This window comes from Vigna radiata, chromosome 10 (assembly GCF_000741045.1).
Source record: "Vigna radiata var. radiata cultivar VC1973A chromosome 10, Vradiata_ver6, whole genome shotgun sequence".
Classification (NCBI taxonomy): Eukaryota; Viridiplantae; Streptophyta; class Magnoliopsida; order Fabales; family Fabaceae; genus Vigna; species Vigna radiata.
The window spans coordinates 18,790,071-18,804,214 of record NC_028360.1 but is presented as its reverse complement, the minus strand read 5'-3'; the positions used below and the strand labels follow the sequence as shown (position 1 = coordinate 18,804,214).

Here is a 14,144-nt window from a genome sequence, read left to right as displayed (position 1 = left end):
ATTTACAAGTTTTAATTTTACGTCAAAATTTTATAACTAAAAAGATATATAACTCTTCAAACTCTTTAATTTTTCTGTTTCTTTCCCTTAGTCAGAAATTCAAGTAGATCAACCTCACAATATACCTAACAAGAGAGTATTGGTGAACAGTTTTCCTTATTCACTTCTGTGTTCTCAAGCATTGATATTGGGCTGGCAGCTCGTCATCTCCTGCAAACAACAACACCAAATTTACGAGGCATTCCCTCTTTGACTAACCCAACATTGCCACCTTTGCCTTCATTTCCAACACTGCCTCAGCCTCAGGCCAATGTTCCATCTCTATCAGTGGGATACGTTGTTCTCTTGTTCTTCGGGAGTTTTCATTTTGCTTTGTTCTTTCGTCTTATTACATGCATACCATTGCTGTTTTGTCTTCCCTCTTTTTATACTTCATGTACTTGAATATCATCTGTATACATACACGTTAGAATAAGTAATAGTTCAAATAGTTTTCTTTAAGTTTAAATCTTATATTGTTTTATATAATAATATTGAATATTTAAAGTGAAATATTGCATATCGACAATATCTTAAGCTTATTTGAACCCATGTTAGATTGAATTAATATTTTTTACTTTTTTTTAATTATGTTATGTGATATTAATATGATGTGTAGGTTAACTGAGTAATATAGATATAAAATAAGCATATCACCTATTAACAACTATACCATTCAATTTATAATTACATCACAAAATTAATAAAAAATTAAACAACATATGATTAATTAAAAATATAATTTTATTAAGTATTTTAATAGATTATAAAAATTTATTTAAAACTCAATTGAAAATTTTCAAAGATTAATCAGATATTCAAAACTTAATTAAGTAGTTATAGATATTTTTTATTTATTAGATAGCTATATAATTAAAAAATAGTTAAGTATAAAAAGACAGTTAAATTGAAAAAATCGTTAAATTCAAATAAGCATTCACTTAAATAGGAAAATTGATAAAATAATTATTTTAATTAAAAATAAACTTTTATTTAAAAAGTAAAATTGAAAAATAAACATATTTTTAAATATTTTGTTATTGTAATTTTTAAAATTCATTTAGTTTGATTCATAAATGAAAATAAAATGTTAAAAATGCTTTAAAATAATTAATAATTAATAAAGTTATTAGAAAAAATTAACTGGGTAATAAAATTATGAGCACATTAAACTTAAAAAACAAATAAATAACAAAAATGAAAAAATGTGAGTTATAAAAATACTATCAAATAAGATAGAAATAAGTAAACTGAAAAGTAACTTACGCTGGAGAGACGATTTTCCCGAAAAAGAAGATACAAGAAAATTCAGCAAGAATCTTCAGACCAATGGACGAAGAGCAAGTGTTCCACAATGCATTCAGCAACCTCACGGTGGCGTCGAGGGCGGCGAGGAATGCTGCAGCACAGCAAATGGCATTCGAATTGAATACAATCCAGAATGAGTTTGGGGAAGATGAAGAATGTCCGGCGGTAAAATACACCCTTCAAAGGCTCATCACCGGCCTTTCTAACTCCCCAGAGGTTTGTATTCTTTATCTTTCTTTATCTTTCATTTTAAATATTGTTTACAAAGACATTCAAAGTTTTGATGTTGTTCTCGTCTTCATATTGTTTAGATATTGTTTGTATAAAAATTTAAAAGATGAAAATAAAAAAGAATATTGTTTACAAAGACATTCAAAGTTTTGATGTTGTTCTTCGTCCTCATATTAAAACTGTGCAAAACTGATTCATACTTAATCTACCAAATTCACTCCTTGAATATGCTTTATGTTTCTAATATTTGTTGGCTGATCTTTTACTAAAATAATATTTTCTTTATTTCTTTTTCAGTATGCGATAGAAGGCTTTGCAACAGGTTTAGCTCATTTAGTTAAAACGGTTCAAAATATCAACGTTAATTCCTTACTTAAACTCATAGTGAGTTTACAGAATGTGACTGCATCCATGAACGATAAGGTAAGAAATTAATGGCGTTATTTTGTTTTAGATCTATATTATAATATTTGTATCTCATTGTGAAATTACAGGAAGTATACGATCGTCTATTGGGCCGCTTGATGGCCTACAAAGCTTTAGCCCTCATAGGAAGACTTATTAGGGAGTATGACCTAAAAGAATTCATATCGGCAGTAATATCCATTGCATATAGAGACAGAAATTTGCAACTTCCTGCCGCTTATGTAATATTGACTTTAGTGGATGAGGTTTGTATATAATCGTGAGTTTTGTTTATAAAATGAATGTTTTGATTGCTCGTTACAGACTATTGCTTATTACTTATTTTGTCATTGTAGTTGCCCCTCGAGGCTGTCACCAAACATATTATAGGAGCTCCTGAGCTACAGGAGTGGTTTGACACGGCCATGGAGGTATTTAATTATTTTAATGGTGATCAAGAATATGAACTCATCCAAGCATTGTGGCTTCTTAAGAAGAGACAGCTAGATATGGCTGAGGATGATGATACTGAGAGTGATAGCCAAACAGAGAGTGATAATAGCCCGAGTGCAGATGAAGACGAAGATGATAATGGTGATGATTTGGAGATTGGCCAAATACTGGAAGAAAACAACAAAAATCCTACCCAGCTTCTGGACAAACTAAAAATTCTTACTCTATTAAGAATTTTCACTCACATGGATCCAGGCAAGAATATTTATAGTATTTATCATTTTTAATGTTTCCTTCTTTTAGTGTATTGCTCATGGTGTTGTGTTTTGCTACTCTGCAGATAGGTCTCGTTTTCGTAGGAGGTACCTAAAGTTGGCTCAAGGATTAGTTAATCTTCACACGGGAAAAGTGAGTGAGCAGCCTGGACAACAAATATGGGAAAAAATGCAAAAACGCATATTTAGAATAACGGATCATCCAGGTGATGCTGCCACTTTACATACTCTAGAGTATCTTTTAAAAAAAAGTGTGAACCTCGCTTCAGAACCTTTCAAAATGAAGAATCGACCTAATGGATTTTGGAGATTATTGTTTCAAAATCGACCTTTCGGAATTTTTGGATACTTGAAGCAGTCCGCTGCCTGGAACAGAGACGAAATGGTTTCGTCTCTCGCCCGAACCATGACTTTTTGGCTTTTAGAAATTATAGAGTCAAGAAATTTTCGTAAGGAAGAGGTGCAAAATATTTTTGAAATTTTCTTCGACGTAGTAGAGGAGTATTTTAACAATGAGAAATCTCAAATCGAAGCTGGGTTCTTAAAAGATATATTTCGAAGAGCACCATGGATTGGATGTGAAATAGGTAACTATCTTTTAGATATATGTGAACATGAGATGCCATGTTTTCTACAACTGGAGGCTGTTGATATGCTTGAGATAATAATGAAGCCCTTTTTCTCATACTACGGCAACTATCATCCATGGGCAATCCGTACGAGAAACAATTTGGATGAACTTCGTAGCGATGTGCAGGGTAATGAACAGGAAAACTCAACAATGTTAAAAAAGTTGTGTCAGGGTTTTCAAGATTCTGTCAAAGCTTAAACAAAGCTTATTTTAAAGCTTTGGCAGAAATATGTCATTTTTTTTAATTGTTGGTCTTTTGGGACATGCTATGGATTTTGTAAACTTAGGGATTATCTTGTCAAAGAGTTATCGTTTCAGACATTAGTGTTTTTTTCTTCGGAAAAGTATTTTCAAATGCAAACCAAAGGCTATATAGAGAACAAGTGAATACCACTTGACGATGATGAATCACTGCTTGAACTGCTACTTGCATGCCCTCCACCAAAGAATGTCCTCAACTCAGCCTATCATCAACACCACCAACATCTTATAATACACCAAAAACATAAAACTGAAACTGAAAGAAAGCATCATATTGAAGCACAAATGTCATAAAAACAGATAAACCACTTCCAAAGTAATTCCTTTTAATAAAAAGCTGCTGCAAATTTGGATATAGCACTACTTTCTTACATTATGTAAATTACATGCCAAACAATTATATGCCAGATCCATATATACAAAACTACTTTAGAAGAATAGGCAGAGGTGATGAACAATTTTTATCATTAACTTTATCCATCAACTTGATTGAATTTCAGGGTTGGAAAATACAAAGATCAGAAATTACCTATCCAAGGAAAATATTTATGAGTTAAATTGTATGCAGGGTCTAGGAAAGTTTTATAGGCGACTTGAACTTTAAACAGTACAGTAGGATTAAAAAGCAATGACCTAGTAAAGACCATACTTTTTGCCACTTCTGTATTGACCGAATATTGGGTATAAAACAGAAATATATATCTTGGAAAAAGGAAATTACTCTTATTGCATCAAAACAGAAATATATATCTTGACCGAATATGTATTTGTCCTGCTCTGCGAACTGCCCTGATAAGATGAGGAAGCTTCACTCGCATATTCCAGCTCCCATCCTAACAATTACTGTAATTCTGCCTGGCTTGTTTTTAGGGTTGAGAATGTCTATCAGTTTGACAAGTTCGTCTGGCACCATCTTATCACTCACCTAAAATCATGTAGCCTTTCAGTAACTGCAATTTTTTGTCAGAAGCACACTAACTAAAGATAATTTCCAACAGGCTTATGCAGGGCATATCAAAATATAATTATAACAAATTAATAGAGACAAGCTTATGCAGGGCATCATTTTGACTATCAAATGCAAAGAGAATAATAAATATGATAAACCAAATTAAAGACCACAGGCAAATAGAGCTTTGTGTAAGCATCACCTTTATGCCAAGTGGATTAGCAACTCCTCTCAAGAACTCAACATGAGAACCATCAAGTTGGCGGGTACGTTCCCCAACCCACAGCATGTGAGCTGAGCAATCATAATGAAGCCCTGTAGTGGAGTCCTCCCTAGTAAGTGCTTGTTCACAAGGGAGAAGCAAACACTCATGGGAGGTCCAAAAGTCTCTTGTACTTATGATTGGGTGCTCGGATGTGAGCCCGGCAACATTCATGAACCCAAGGGCCTCATCTACCCTATGAGCCAATTCACGGTACCTGTTTGCCCACAGCAAAAAACTGGACAGCAAAATAAAAAATCATATCATGAAAGTTGGGTGATTCCTTAGTCTTCTACTGTCTTTTGAGCAATATGGAAAGGGTCCGTTCAATCTAAACCATTTTGGATAATGAAGAATAAGAACTAATGAAATACCAACGATTCAAAATCCATACATAAATTTAGAGAAGGTTAGAGATGATACATGTCCCCCTGTTCACTATGCGCCATGAAATCAAGATTCCATTGGTTAACCCTTTGCATGGCAGCATAACCACCTGTGGCAAACGCCCTCAAGAGGTTCAGAGTAGCCACAGATTGGCAGTAAGCTCTAACCATCCTCTGTGGATCGGGGATTCTGGATGCCACATTGAATGCATCGCCATTCACATTGTCACCTCTGTAACTAGGAAGCTTCACTCCATTCTTATCCTCAAATGGATCTGATCTTGGCTTTGCAAATTGACCAGCCATTCTCCCCACCTGAAGCACCATATCCAATACTGAAGCTTGTCATCCTCATTCATCATAAAAGTTTGAACCAACACGATGTAAGACTATCTAATCATTGCTCAATGGAAGAATTTCATCATGAGGTAAGTTTGGGGACAAGCCAGAACTTCTATAAGAAATACAGTTTTTCTTTTACAGCGGAAAACCTTTTCTAGCTTTGTATCTAAAAAGGCTCCATCGACAATACATGAAAGACACAATCCTCTTCCTCCAAGTTGGTTAATCAAAAAGGAAAAGCTAAAGCTTTAAATTAATATTTTTTCTTAATCCCAGCATAACACATTATTCTCTTTTAGAATTTGGGTTTGAACTGAACCTAACTCAATCTCAGTTTGAACCTAAGTGAGGGTTACTTTTTACCCCAACAGTATACTATACTCTATCTATTGTGAACATATCCTGATTTCTAACTCATTTCTTGGACCTAACTTAGTCTCAGTTTGAACCTAAGTGAGTGTTTCTTGGACCAATGACTAAAACTCTCTTTAATTTAAAATTTACAAGACGAGACTAGACATGATTGTCAGATAACTAGACGGGTAATCTGACGACTCTATCAACAACTATCACGACAAATTCTAATACCATTTTAGTATTCAAGTTTTTATCTTTCTCAATCCAAAAGGTATATGCTCGTGTAACGAATATCGCTCCCACTTACACTATTTTTTTTTTCTAAACCAGGGCCCATTCCTTCACTAACTCAAACACCACTCAAAACACCGAAATCTATCCCAGAGAGAAATTAACAATTCACAATAAAAGAAAAAGGAATCCTTCCCCAATTAAAAAGAATCAAATCAGAAGATGAAATGAAAGAACGGTGAAAAGATTGACCTTGATAACAGGCATTTGACCACCGAACATGAGGACGACACCCATTTGAAGGAGGACACGGAAGGTGTCACGGATGTTGTTCGCATTGAATTCCTTCAAGCTCTCAGCGCAATCCCCGCCCTGAAGGAGAAAAGGGTTTCCCATCGCAGCCTGACCCAGTTTCTCCTCCAGATTCCTGGCCTCACCGGCGGACACAATAGGGGGAAAAGAAGAAAGGGTTTCGAGAACTTGATCCAATTCATTCGCATCAGGGTACTCCGGAAGCTGAAGCGCCTTCTTCATCCTCCAACTATCAACTTTCCAGCTCGTCGCTATCGGCGACACGTCGGCTTGGCGCAATTCCGAACAACGACGGATCTCCTCGGAGACCCTAAAATGCAAGGCTTGACCTTGACCTTGATCGTGATAAGGGATGCTGAAGATGAGGCCAGAGCCATTGTCTGTTTTCTTCTTCTCAGCAAAAGGTAAGAGTTTGATTCATATCAGATGATTCTACTCAAACCACGTAACAATTATATATATGCATATATAATTGTCCGTTTTAATCTTAAAAAGGAAAAACAAATCATCTTGGATGTTTTAAAAACAAAATATCCTTCTATTATAGAAAGAGTCTGTCATGAACTAACAGAAAAGAGGTTTGGCCCTTTTTGTGTACCACTGTCGTTTTAGATAGGAAAATGTTAGTTTGACAATCATTAAAAAAAAAAACACATTTTACACTATATTTAATAATATAATAATACATATTATGATTTTAAATTAAAAAAATAATATAATTGTAGTTAAAAAATTCTTTTTTGACAGTGTCAAATGACCGTAATTTGTCGTTTTGCAGTGGGAAGGTATCACTGCTCATTACTTAGGTTAAAAATCTGTTAGAAGAATAACCTCATACTATCATTACTGTTATTAATTTTTTAATAAACATTTTAATAATTTTATCTAAGATATATTTGACGCACGTCGTACTAAAATTAAATTCGTATATTTATTTACGCGTGATAAACATAGAATGATTGCATCTGTTTTTTTTTCTTCTTCTCAAATTGTAACCAAAGTGTCGTTATATAAATTAAATAAATTAGTCTTCGATAACAAATATCGTTTTATGGATGAATTTAATCGTGTTTTTATGATATTCAAATATTTTCTACTTTTTTAGTATTAATTTTTCATTTTTTTTGCATGAATTTTATACTCTCGTTTGTGGTGGAATAAAAATTTGAAAATTTTATCTTGGAATATTTTTGCAGGAAAAATAGAAAAAAACTATGAATTTTCCATAAATGTAAGGAAGTAATCGATTTTGAAAATTATAGAAAAAAAATCACAAATTTGGCAGAGAATATTCTCCAAAAACATGCAAGAAAACTTTATAAGTTTAAGTCAGTATATGAGTTTTTCATGCCACAATGAAAGCATAATATAAATTAAAAACATAGAAAAAATAGGTTTCAAAAATACAAAAAAAAAAAAGAGGTTTTTTGTTTTGTAACAACAATTAATTAACATATGCAAAATTTTATGAAAATAATTATGAGGAAGGATTTTAAAAAAATATTGTTTTATAGTATAACGTTAAAATATAGTTGTTTATAAAAATAATAACAATAAAGAAAATGACCAAAAGTCAGTTTTTTCAGTTTAATAACAAAATTCAAAAATTCAATATTCTTTTAATGATTTAAATTGAGAATTAAAATAACTTTAAATGAAAAACATAATAAAATCTTATCAACGCCTACTAAAAGTATAAACATTTTTTTGGCACTTTTTAATTAATCTAACTTTATTATTGGCGTTTTTTTAAATTATTCTCTCTGTATTAAATATAAGTAAAACTAATAAACTTTTTCACTAACTAAGAAGATTGATTAATATTAACTATACTAATAACATTTATAAATAAAAAATTCCTTTATTATAAGTTAATATTAATTAAGAATACAAGAGTTATTTTCTCTACCCCGTTTAAACGGTCATTATTTTTATTGTACATGCTCGTTTATGACGTGAAATCATCATACCGTGCATAATCTAGGTGTTTCGGTATTGTAATTTAACATTTTGGCTTCAAGCTAAGTCACTCTGGTCATGATTTAATTTTTATGAATCATCCAAATAGTAAGATCATGGAAAATTTACGTTGATGGTTGCATTGATATGATAGTTACCTGAATGACGACAAATGTTCGAGACTTCAAAAGCATATGTAGTTGAGAGGGATAAAGTACTGACACTGAGGTGATTAGATCAAAGAAAGGCATATTTCTACCTTAAAAGGAATACGTTCAAGACTTAGTTTTAGAAATTAGCAATCAATTGGGTGAATATCCAGATCAAAACCACTGATAAAAAGAGTAATCGAAGGTTATCACACACGATAAGATATCACCAGGATAGTAAGTATGATAAGTCAAATTATGCAGTGCCAAAGTGAAGATCAAATGGATAGTAATAATTCGGATATTAAAGGTTATACCAAAGTAGATTGGATAGGAAACTATTCACAGTAGACCCATCTAGTCATTTTATCTGTTATCTTAACAGTAAAAAGCACATTCATCATCAAAGAAATTTAAAGGCTAGAATATGATGAAGCCCAACATATTTACTGACCAAAACACTTTGGCTCATAAATGAATCAGACACTACAAGCCCTTAACCCATATCATGAACGATGACAGACGGTGAAAGACAATCAAGCACGATAACATACAGGGTAAGAGAGAGCTCACATTGCCTACAAAGACTGATCGAAAATCTATTTCCTCTCTATTGGCCTGACTCGCAGAAGCAGTTGCAGGATCTAATTTTGGAGAAAATAATTAACAACGGAGATTGGAGTCCAACAAAATACATTGTAATAATATATGTTATGCATTAACAAAACAGTTGTATGCCCAATATCAAGGAAAGAAAACAATTTCAAGAAAAACTGGGGAAAAATAACAGAACTGATATGTGTAACCCAAGCATCAAAGAACGGTTCTTCCAAATTTTCAAACAGAAGTTAACAACATTACTAGCGCGCTGGCAGAGCAATAGCGGCAAGTAACCCCTGGCGGCTACAGGCGCTGCTGTGGCAGAGCACCTTAGTGTAGCGGCCTAAGCAACACATAGCTTAAGACATCTATAACTTTTTATTTTTAATTAGGAACGGTCATTAACCTTTAGAAAATTGCATCCTTTATTAGAATTTATATGCATCCGTACTATATATTATATAGACTATAGACTTCACAAAAAATTCGAAATTGTTGTTATTCCATATATGTGTGTGCGTGTGTGTGAGTGTATATACATACATACATACATATATATATATATATATATATATATATATATATATATATATATATATATATATATATATGTTATCCCACTGTAACGGTTCTGGGGCAGGCCACTACATACCACTATTCAGGATTTCTAATACTGATCTCGAATGTGTAGAAGGATATGTATATATATCTTATGATTTATGACCAAACTAAGAATGAATTTCTCATTACCACCACCTAAGAACCTAAAACTAGTCTACTGATCAAAACATATATAACCAAAATGTAAATCACAAAAGATATTCTAGCGAATAAGTTAAGACTCGTTGTAGAATCAGATAAAAAAGAAAAAATTAAACTAATTTCAATTTTGAATATATCCAACTCACTGCACACTATAGCATTTTCTTCCCAAAAGGTAATTTTCCAAATTTTTAAAAAAAAAAAAAAAAAAAAAAAAAAAAAAGTGGTTTCAAATATACATTTTTTTGGAGAGAGAAAATAACAATAACAAAAGAGAAAAGGGAGGCACCTTGAACAGATCCCATTTCCTTCTCGACCTTGGCTTGCATCTCTCGCAAAGCAGCAGCTTCATCCTCCATCTCTTTCAAGCGCTTCTTCGTGTCATCCAATTCCTAAACCCAGATGAGTTGGCATCGAGGAACGAACAAATTAGGGTTGAAGATTGAACGGCGGCAACACCAGAGAGGTTTGATTCAACGAAATTAGGCGAATGCAGAAAATTGAAATGAAAATTAAGAAAAAAGAGAAAGAAGGGAAAGCATGAGTACTTCGTTGGCGTCGGCTGCGTGCATGTCAACGTCGTCATCGCTTTCCATGGCTCTGCGTAAGAGGAAGAAGACCTGCAACCCACCCTTTGCTTTGCTTGCCCCCTCTCCCTTCAACCTGTTAAGGGGTTGGGTTAAAGTACTTGGGCCTAAGACAAGACAACCTTTTTATTTTATAAGAATAAGAATAAACAAATTTAAAAAAATATGAGACAGTTTACTATACATATATTTGATATACCATAATTTTCTAAATTTACAATAATACAGTAAAAAGAAAACTAAGATCGTAACATCATATTTCAATATCCGTGATTAAATCTAATTATTGCCGATTAATAAGATCAGGATTATATTTCTTTGCTCAGTAATTTTTTTAACTGAAAAATGTTATATTATATACTGACAGAAAATGTTTTTTTTTTTGGAAATTTAGCCAAAATTTGTCAACTTTTTTCAGGAACATATTTTTCAAATCTCAGATTCTGAATTAAAAAAAAAATTTAATATCCATCGGGAGTGTTTGTTCAAAGTGGTCCTCCCTTTATTAAAAAGTTCATTTACGTCCCAATTTTTGCAAAAACTGAGCAGGTCCTTTTTGGTATAACGGCAGAGCTGCCAGGTGACTAATAGATTGTTATGTGTTTTAAAAAAATAAAAAATTGTGACGTGTAAATTAAAATATTTAGGGTTAAATTAAAAGATGAAATTGGGATAATTTGGAATTAATTAAGTAAATTAATTTAGGAAAATTTGCTCAGAAGTTGCGATTGGGATTGTTGGACGATTCAGGGTTCTTCACATTGAATCCAGTCCTGTTCATCAGCGCTTCTTGACGAACTCAAATCATAGAAACTGTGAAAGAGCATAAGAATAGATTAGATGGGTGAATCTCTGATAGCACTCAAAAGAAGCAGTGTTCTATAATCCTTAATAACAGCTAAAAATTGAGAACAAGCTCCTTTTCTGATCAACGCTCCTTTTCTTCTTGGCTTTCGCTGCAGGAACAGGCTCCGTAATGCTCTGAGTGGGAAAACGTGATCGGCTTCTGACTGCTCTTGATTTGGTATGTAGCCATGATTTATGGAACAGAGAGAACGATGAATGGTGAATTGGAACTGAAACTGCTCAATCAATTTACTTAATCCTAAATCAATTGGAACCCTAAATCAATTTACTTAATCCATTCTAAATTACCCCAATTTCATTTTTTAATTTAACTCTAACTATTTTAATTTACACATCACAATTTTTTATTTTTTTAAAACATATAACAATGTCACATTATCAGATATTAGCCACCTGGTAGCTCTGTCGTTAACAAAGTTACCAAAGAGGACCTATTTGCTCAATTTTTGCAAAAGCTACTTAAGTAAACTTTTTAAAAAAAGAGAATCACTTTGAACAAATCCTTTCACAAAGGAGAGACCAAAATAGGTATTAAACCTTAAAAAAATTATTCTACTAAACATCTGAACTCTATTTATCAACAATGATTTGGGTCCGTGAGTAAAATAGTGAATTATGAGGTCAATGACAATTTTTTTACTTACGCTTTAAAGGAATTATATTCTCTAGATATTGATTTATTTAAGTTAATTATTACTCCCATCTCATATAAAAATAAATATACTTAATCCCAAATTTATAATATATATATATATATATATATATATATATATATATATATATATATATATATTAGTTACTTTAAGACGGGAATGTAACAAGTATATACCAATATTTACATTTTCATAAAAAAAAAAAACAGACATTACACACATATTAAACTATTGTATTTTTTTGTATTTAAAAGCATTAAAAGTAAAATAAATAAAATACAGTCAAAGAATTTTTATATATTAAGTTATTTTACCATCTTAGTAAATTAAGACATTTAGAATTATTGTTTGTTGTCAACACTAACACTTTATTATTATTTTTTTATGTAACTTCAAAGATCTAACTAAAAGATATTACATTTAATGTAAGATGGTGAATTATTTATATTCTTCTTGTCTGGAAACAGGTTGGGTGATGATGTGATTCAGTGACTTTCACATTATTATTTACAATTTACTAATCATCCATGCTTCCCTCAACATTATTGATGACATCTTTTTTCTAATCCGATATGTTTCAATTATAATAATAAAAGTTATCTTATCCATCATTTAGTATTCATTTCAATAATATTTTTATATTAAATACAAAGTCTAATAACTTTTTAAAATGTATAAATAAATAATGAAACAAAATAATACTCACCTACAATTAATAAAAAAATTAAACATGGAAACTTAATTGAGGAAATATAAAAATGATGAATTTTTAATAAACTCAAAACTTTTTTTAATAAAGCTTCAATTGAAATTACTCAAATTTCATATGAAGTTGAAATTTAATTAAACTTACAAAATTTTACAAGAGTATATTTTATATATAGATTTAATCTTATTTTTGTTTAATTTTGTAGTATTTTTAAAAATTTACTTTTAGAATTTGAAAGTAATATAGTTTTAGTTCCCTGTCTATCTCGGAAAAGGAAATAATGAACAACATTTATATAATTTATAAAGATTAAATACGAAATAAAATTAAATAAAGATTAAAATTTCGAAAATTAAAAACATAATTATGGTTTCCTAGAATCGCTATCAGTGTAATAACTAATTGTGTCGTATGTAATTATCAACTGTTACACTCACTTACATGTTTATCTTGGTTTTTAGTTAATGAAATTTTAAATTAAGTATTTCTTTATAAACAAAATAATTTATTTGCAAGGAAAAGCACTTCTTTGAACCTATTTAATTTATTATACATATTTCGTATCTTTTTTTATTGTATTTTGTTAGTTAAATAATAAGTCAAAGTAAGTTAAACAAAAATTACGGGTGACGTATATTTCGGACACAGTTTTCAAAACAAATTATTTAGTTTCTTTTTAATATTTTATTTTTCACTATCAAATCCCAAAATAATCGGAGTGTTGTAGATCATTATTAAATTACAACAACTAACTTTATACTAGTCGATACATATTTTTTATGATAAGAAGTTACGTTTGTAAAATACGTTTGTAAAATATAACAAATAATTATTAATTACTTAATTACTTTAATATATTGTGTACTAAATTAATATAATTAATTTTAGAAGTAACAGAATTGGTTCTTTTGACTTAATATACCATTAATGTGTTAAATAAATATGTTAAATATAGAGTGGGTCAGGTTGTATGTTATTTTTTATTTATAATTTTTAGGGTGAGGTTTAAAATTGAAATATTTTAATGAATATAAATGAATACATATCCAAAATCCAACTAGGGGACTTTGAATATGAGAGACAGCATGATAAAAGATAAATATTATGATCAGATTCTCGATAGTATTAATAACTGTTTGAAATTCATATTTTATTTTAGGTTTAATAACTTTATTGGTCTTCAGTCCTCAAGTTTTAAACTGTTAAATTATAATTTTTATAAAAATACACACATTCTACCCTCTCCCTTGAATATTCTCAAAGGGCGTTAAACCAATGTTGACGTATTAATGCTGATCTACACTGTTTAATTACGTGTAAATTTTATTTAAATTAAAAATCATGAGATGGCAAAATTGAGACTTTCAAACTTCCAAAATCCTTCACAGGAACATCAATTCTTTCTCCTTCCTCTTC

At 31.0% G+C, this 14,144-nt stretch overlaps 2 protein-coding genes across 4 annotated transcripts; one reads left to right on the top strand and one right to left on the bottom strand.

Annotated features, from left to right (window-relative positions):
* Positions 1-10,612, bottom strand: LOC106775765 (phospho-2-dehydro-3-deoxyheptonate aldolase 2, chloroplastic). Of its 3 annotated transcripts, XM_022786967.1 has the most exons (10): positions 10,461-10,612; positions 10,202-10,304; positions 9,124-9,194; positions 6,383-6,832; positions 5,238-5,515; positions 4,755-5,052; positions 4,325-4,528; positions 3,734-3,806; positions 1,306-1,438; positions 1-451 (listed from the first exon to the last, which is right to left on the bottom strand). In XM_022786967.1, exons 1-7 carry the CDS (start codon positions 10,506-10,508, stop codon positions 4,412-4,414), a joined length of 1,365 nt encoding a protein of 454 aa, XP_022642688.1. In that variant the 5' UTR covers positions 10,509-10,612; the 3' UTR covers positions 1-451; positions 1,306-1,438; positions 3,734-3,806; positions 4,325-4,411. The 3 variants fall into 3 exon arrangements, with proteins under 3 accessions (XP_022642688.1, XP_022642689.1, XP_022642690.1); XM_022786968.1 differs by lacking the exon at positions 1,306-1,438; XM_022786969.1 differs by lacking the exons at positions 1-451; positions 1,306-1,438; positions 3,734-3,806 and having other exon boundaries at positions 4,387-4,553.
* On the top strand, positions 1,447-3,805 carry LOC111242629. Its single transcript, XM_022786965.1, has 4 exons — positions 1,447-1,563; positions 2,073-2,249; positions 2,340-2,691; positions 2,777-3,805. The coding sequence occupies exons 1-4, from the start codon at positions 1,453-1,455 to the stop codon at positions 3,538-3,540; spliced, it is 1,404 nt and encodes a 467-aa protein (XP_022642686.1). The 5' UTR covers positions 1,447-1,452; the 3' UTR covers positions 3,541-3,805.
* Positions 10,613-14,144: the final 3,532 nt, after the last annotated feature.

Bases quoted from the DNA above. Each gene is read 5' to 3' on its own strand.
- LOC111242629 (XM_022786965.1), top strand. From the start codon at position 1,453: ATGGCATTCGAATTGAATACAATCCAGAATGAGTTTGGGGAAGATGAA. The intron at 2,250-2,339 runs GTTTGTATATAA...TTGTCATTGTAG, and splicing joins TATTGACTTTAGTGGATGAG to TTGCCCCTCGAGGCTGTCAC. The intron at 2,692-2,776 runs GCAAGAATATTT...GCTACTCTGCAG, and splicing joins TTTCACTCACATGGATCCAG to ATAGGTCTCGTTTTCGTAGG.
- LOC106775765 (XM_022786967.1), bottom strand. From the start codon at position 10,508: ATGGAAAGCGATGACGACGTTGACATGCACGCAGCCGACGCCAACGAA. The intron at 10,305-10,460 runs GTACTCATGCTT...ATCTGGGTTTAG, and splicing joins ACGCAGCCGACGCCAACGAA to GAATTGGATGACACGAAGAA. The intron at 5,516-6,382 runs GTCAATCTTTTC...ATGGTGCTTCAG, and splicing joins GTCAAATGCCTGTTATCAAG to GTGGGGAGAATGGCTGGTCA.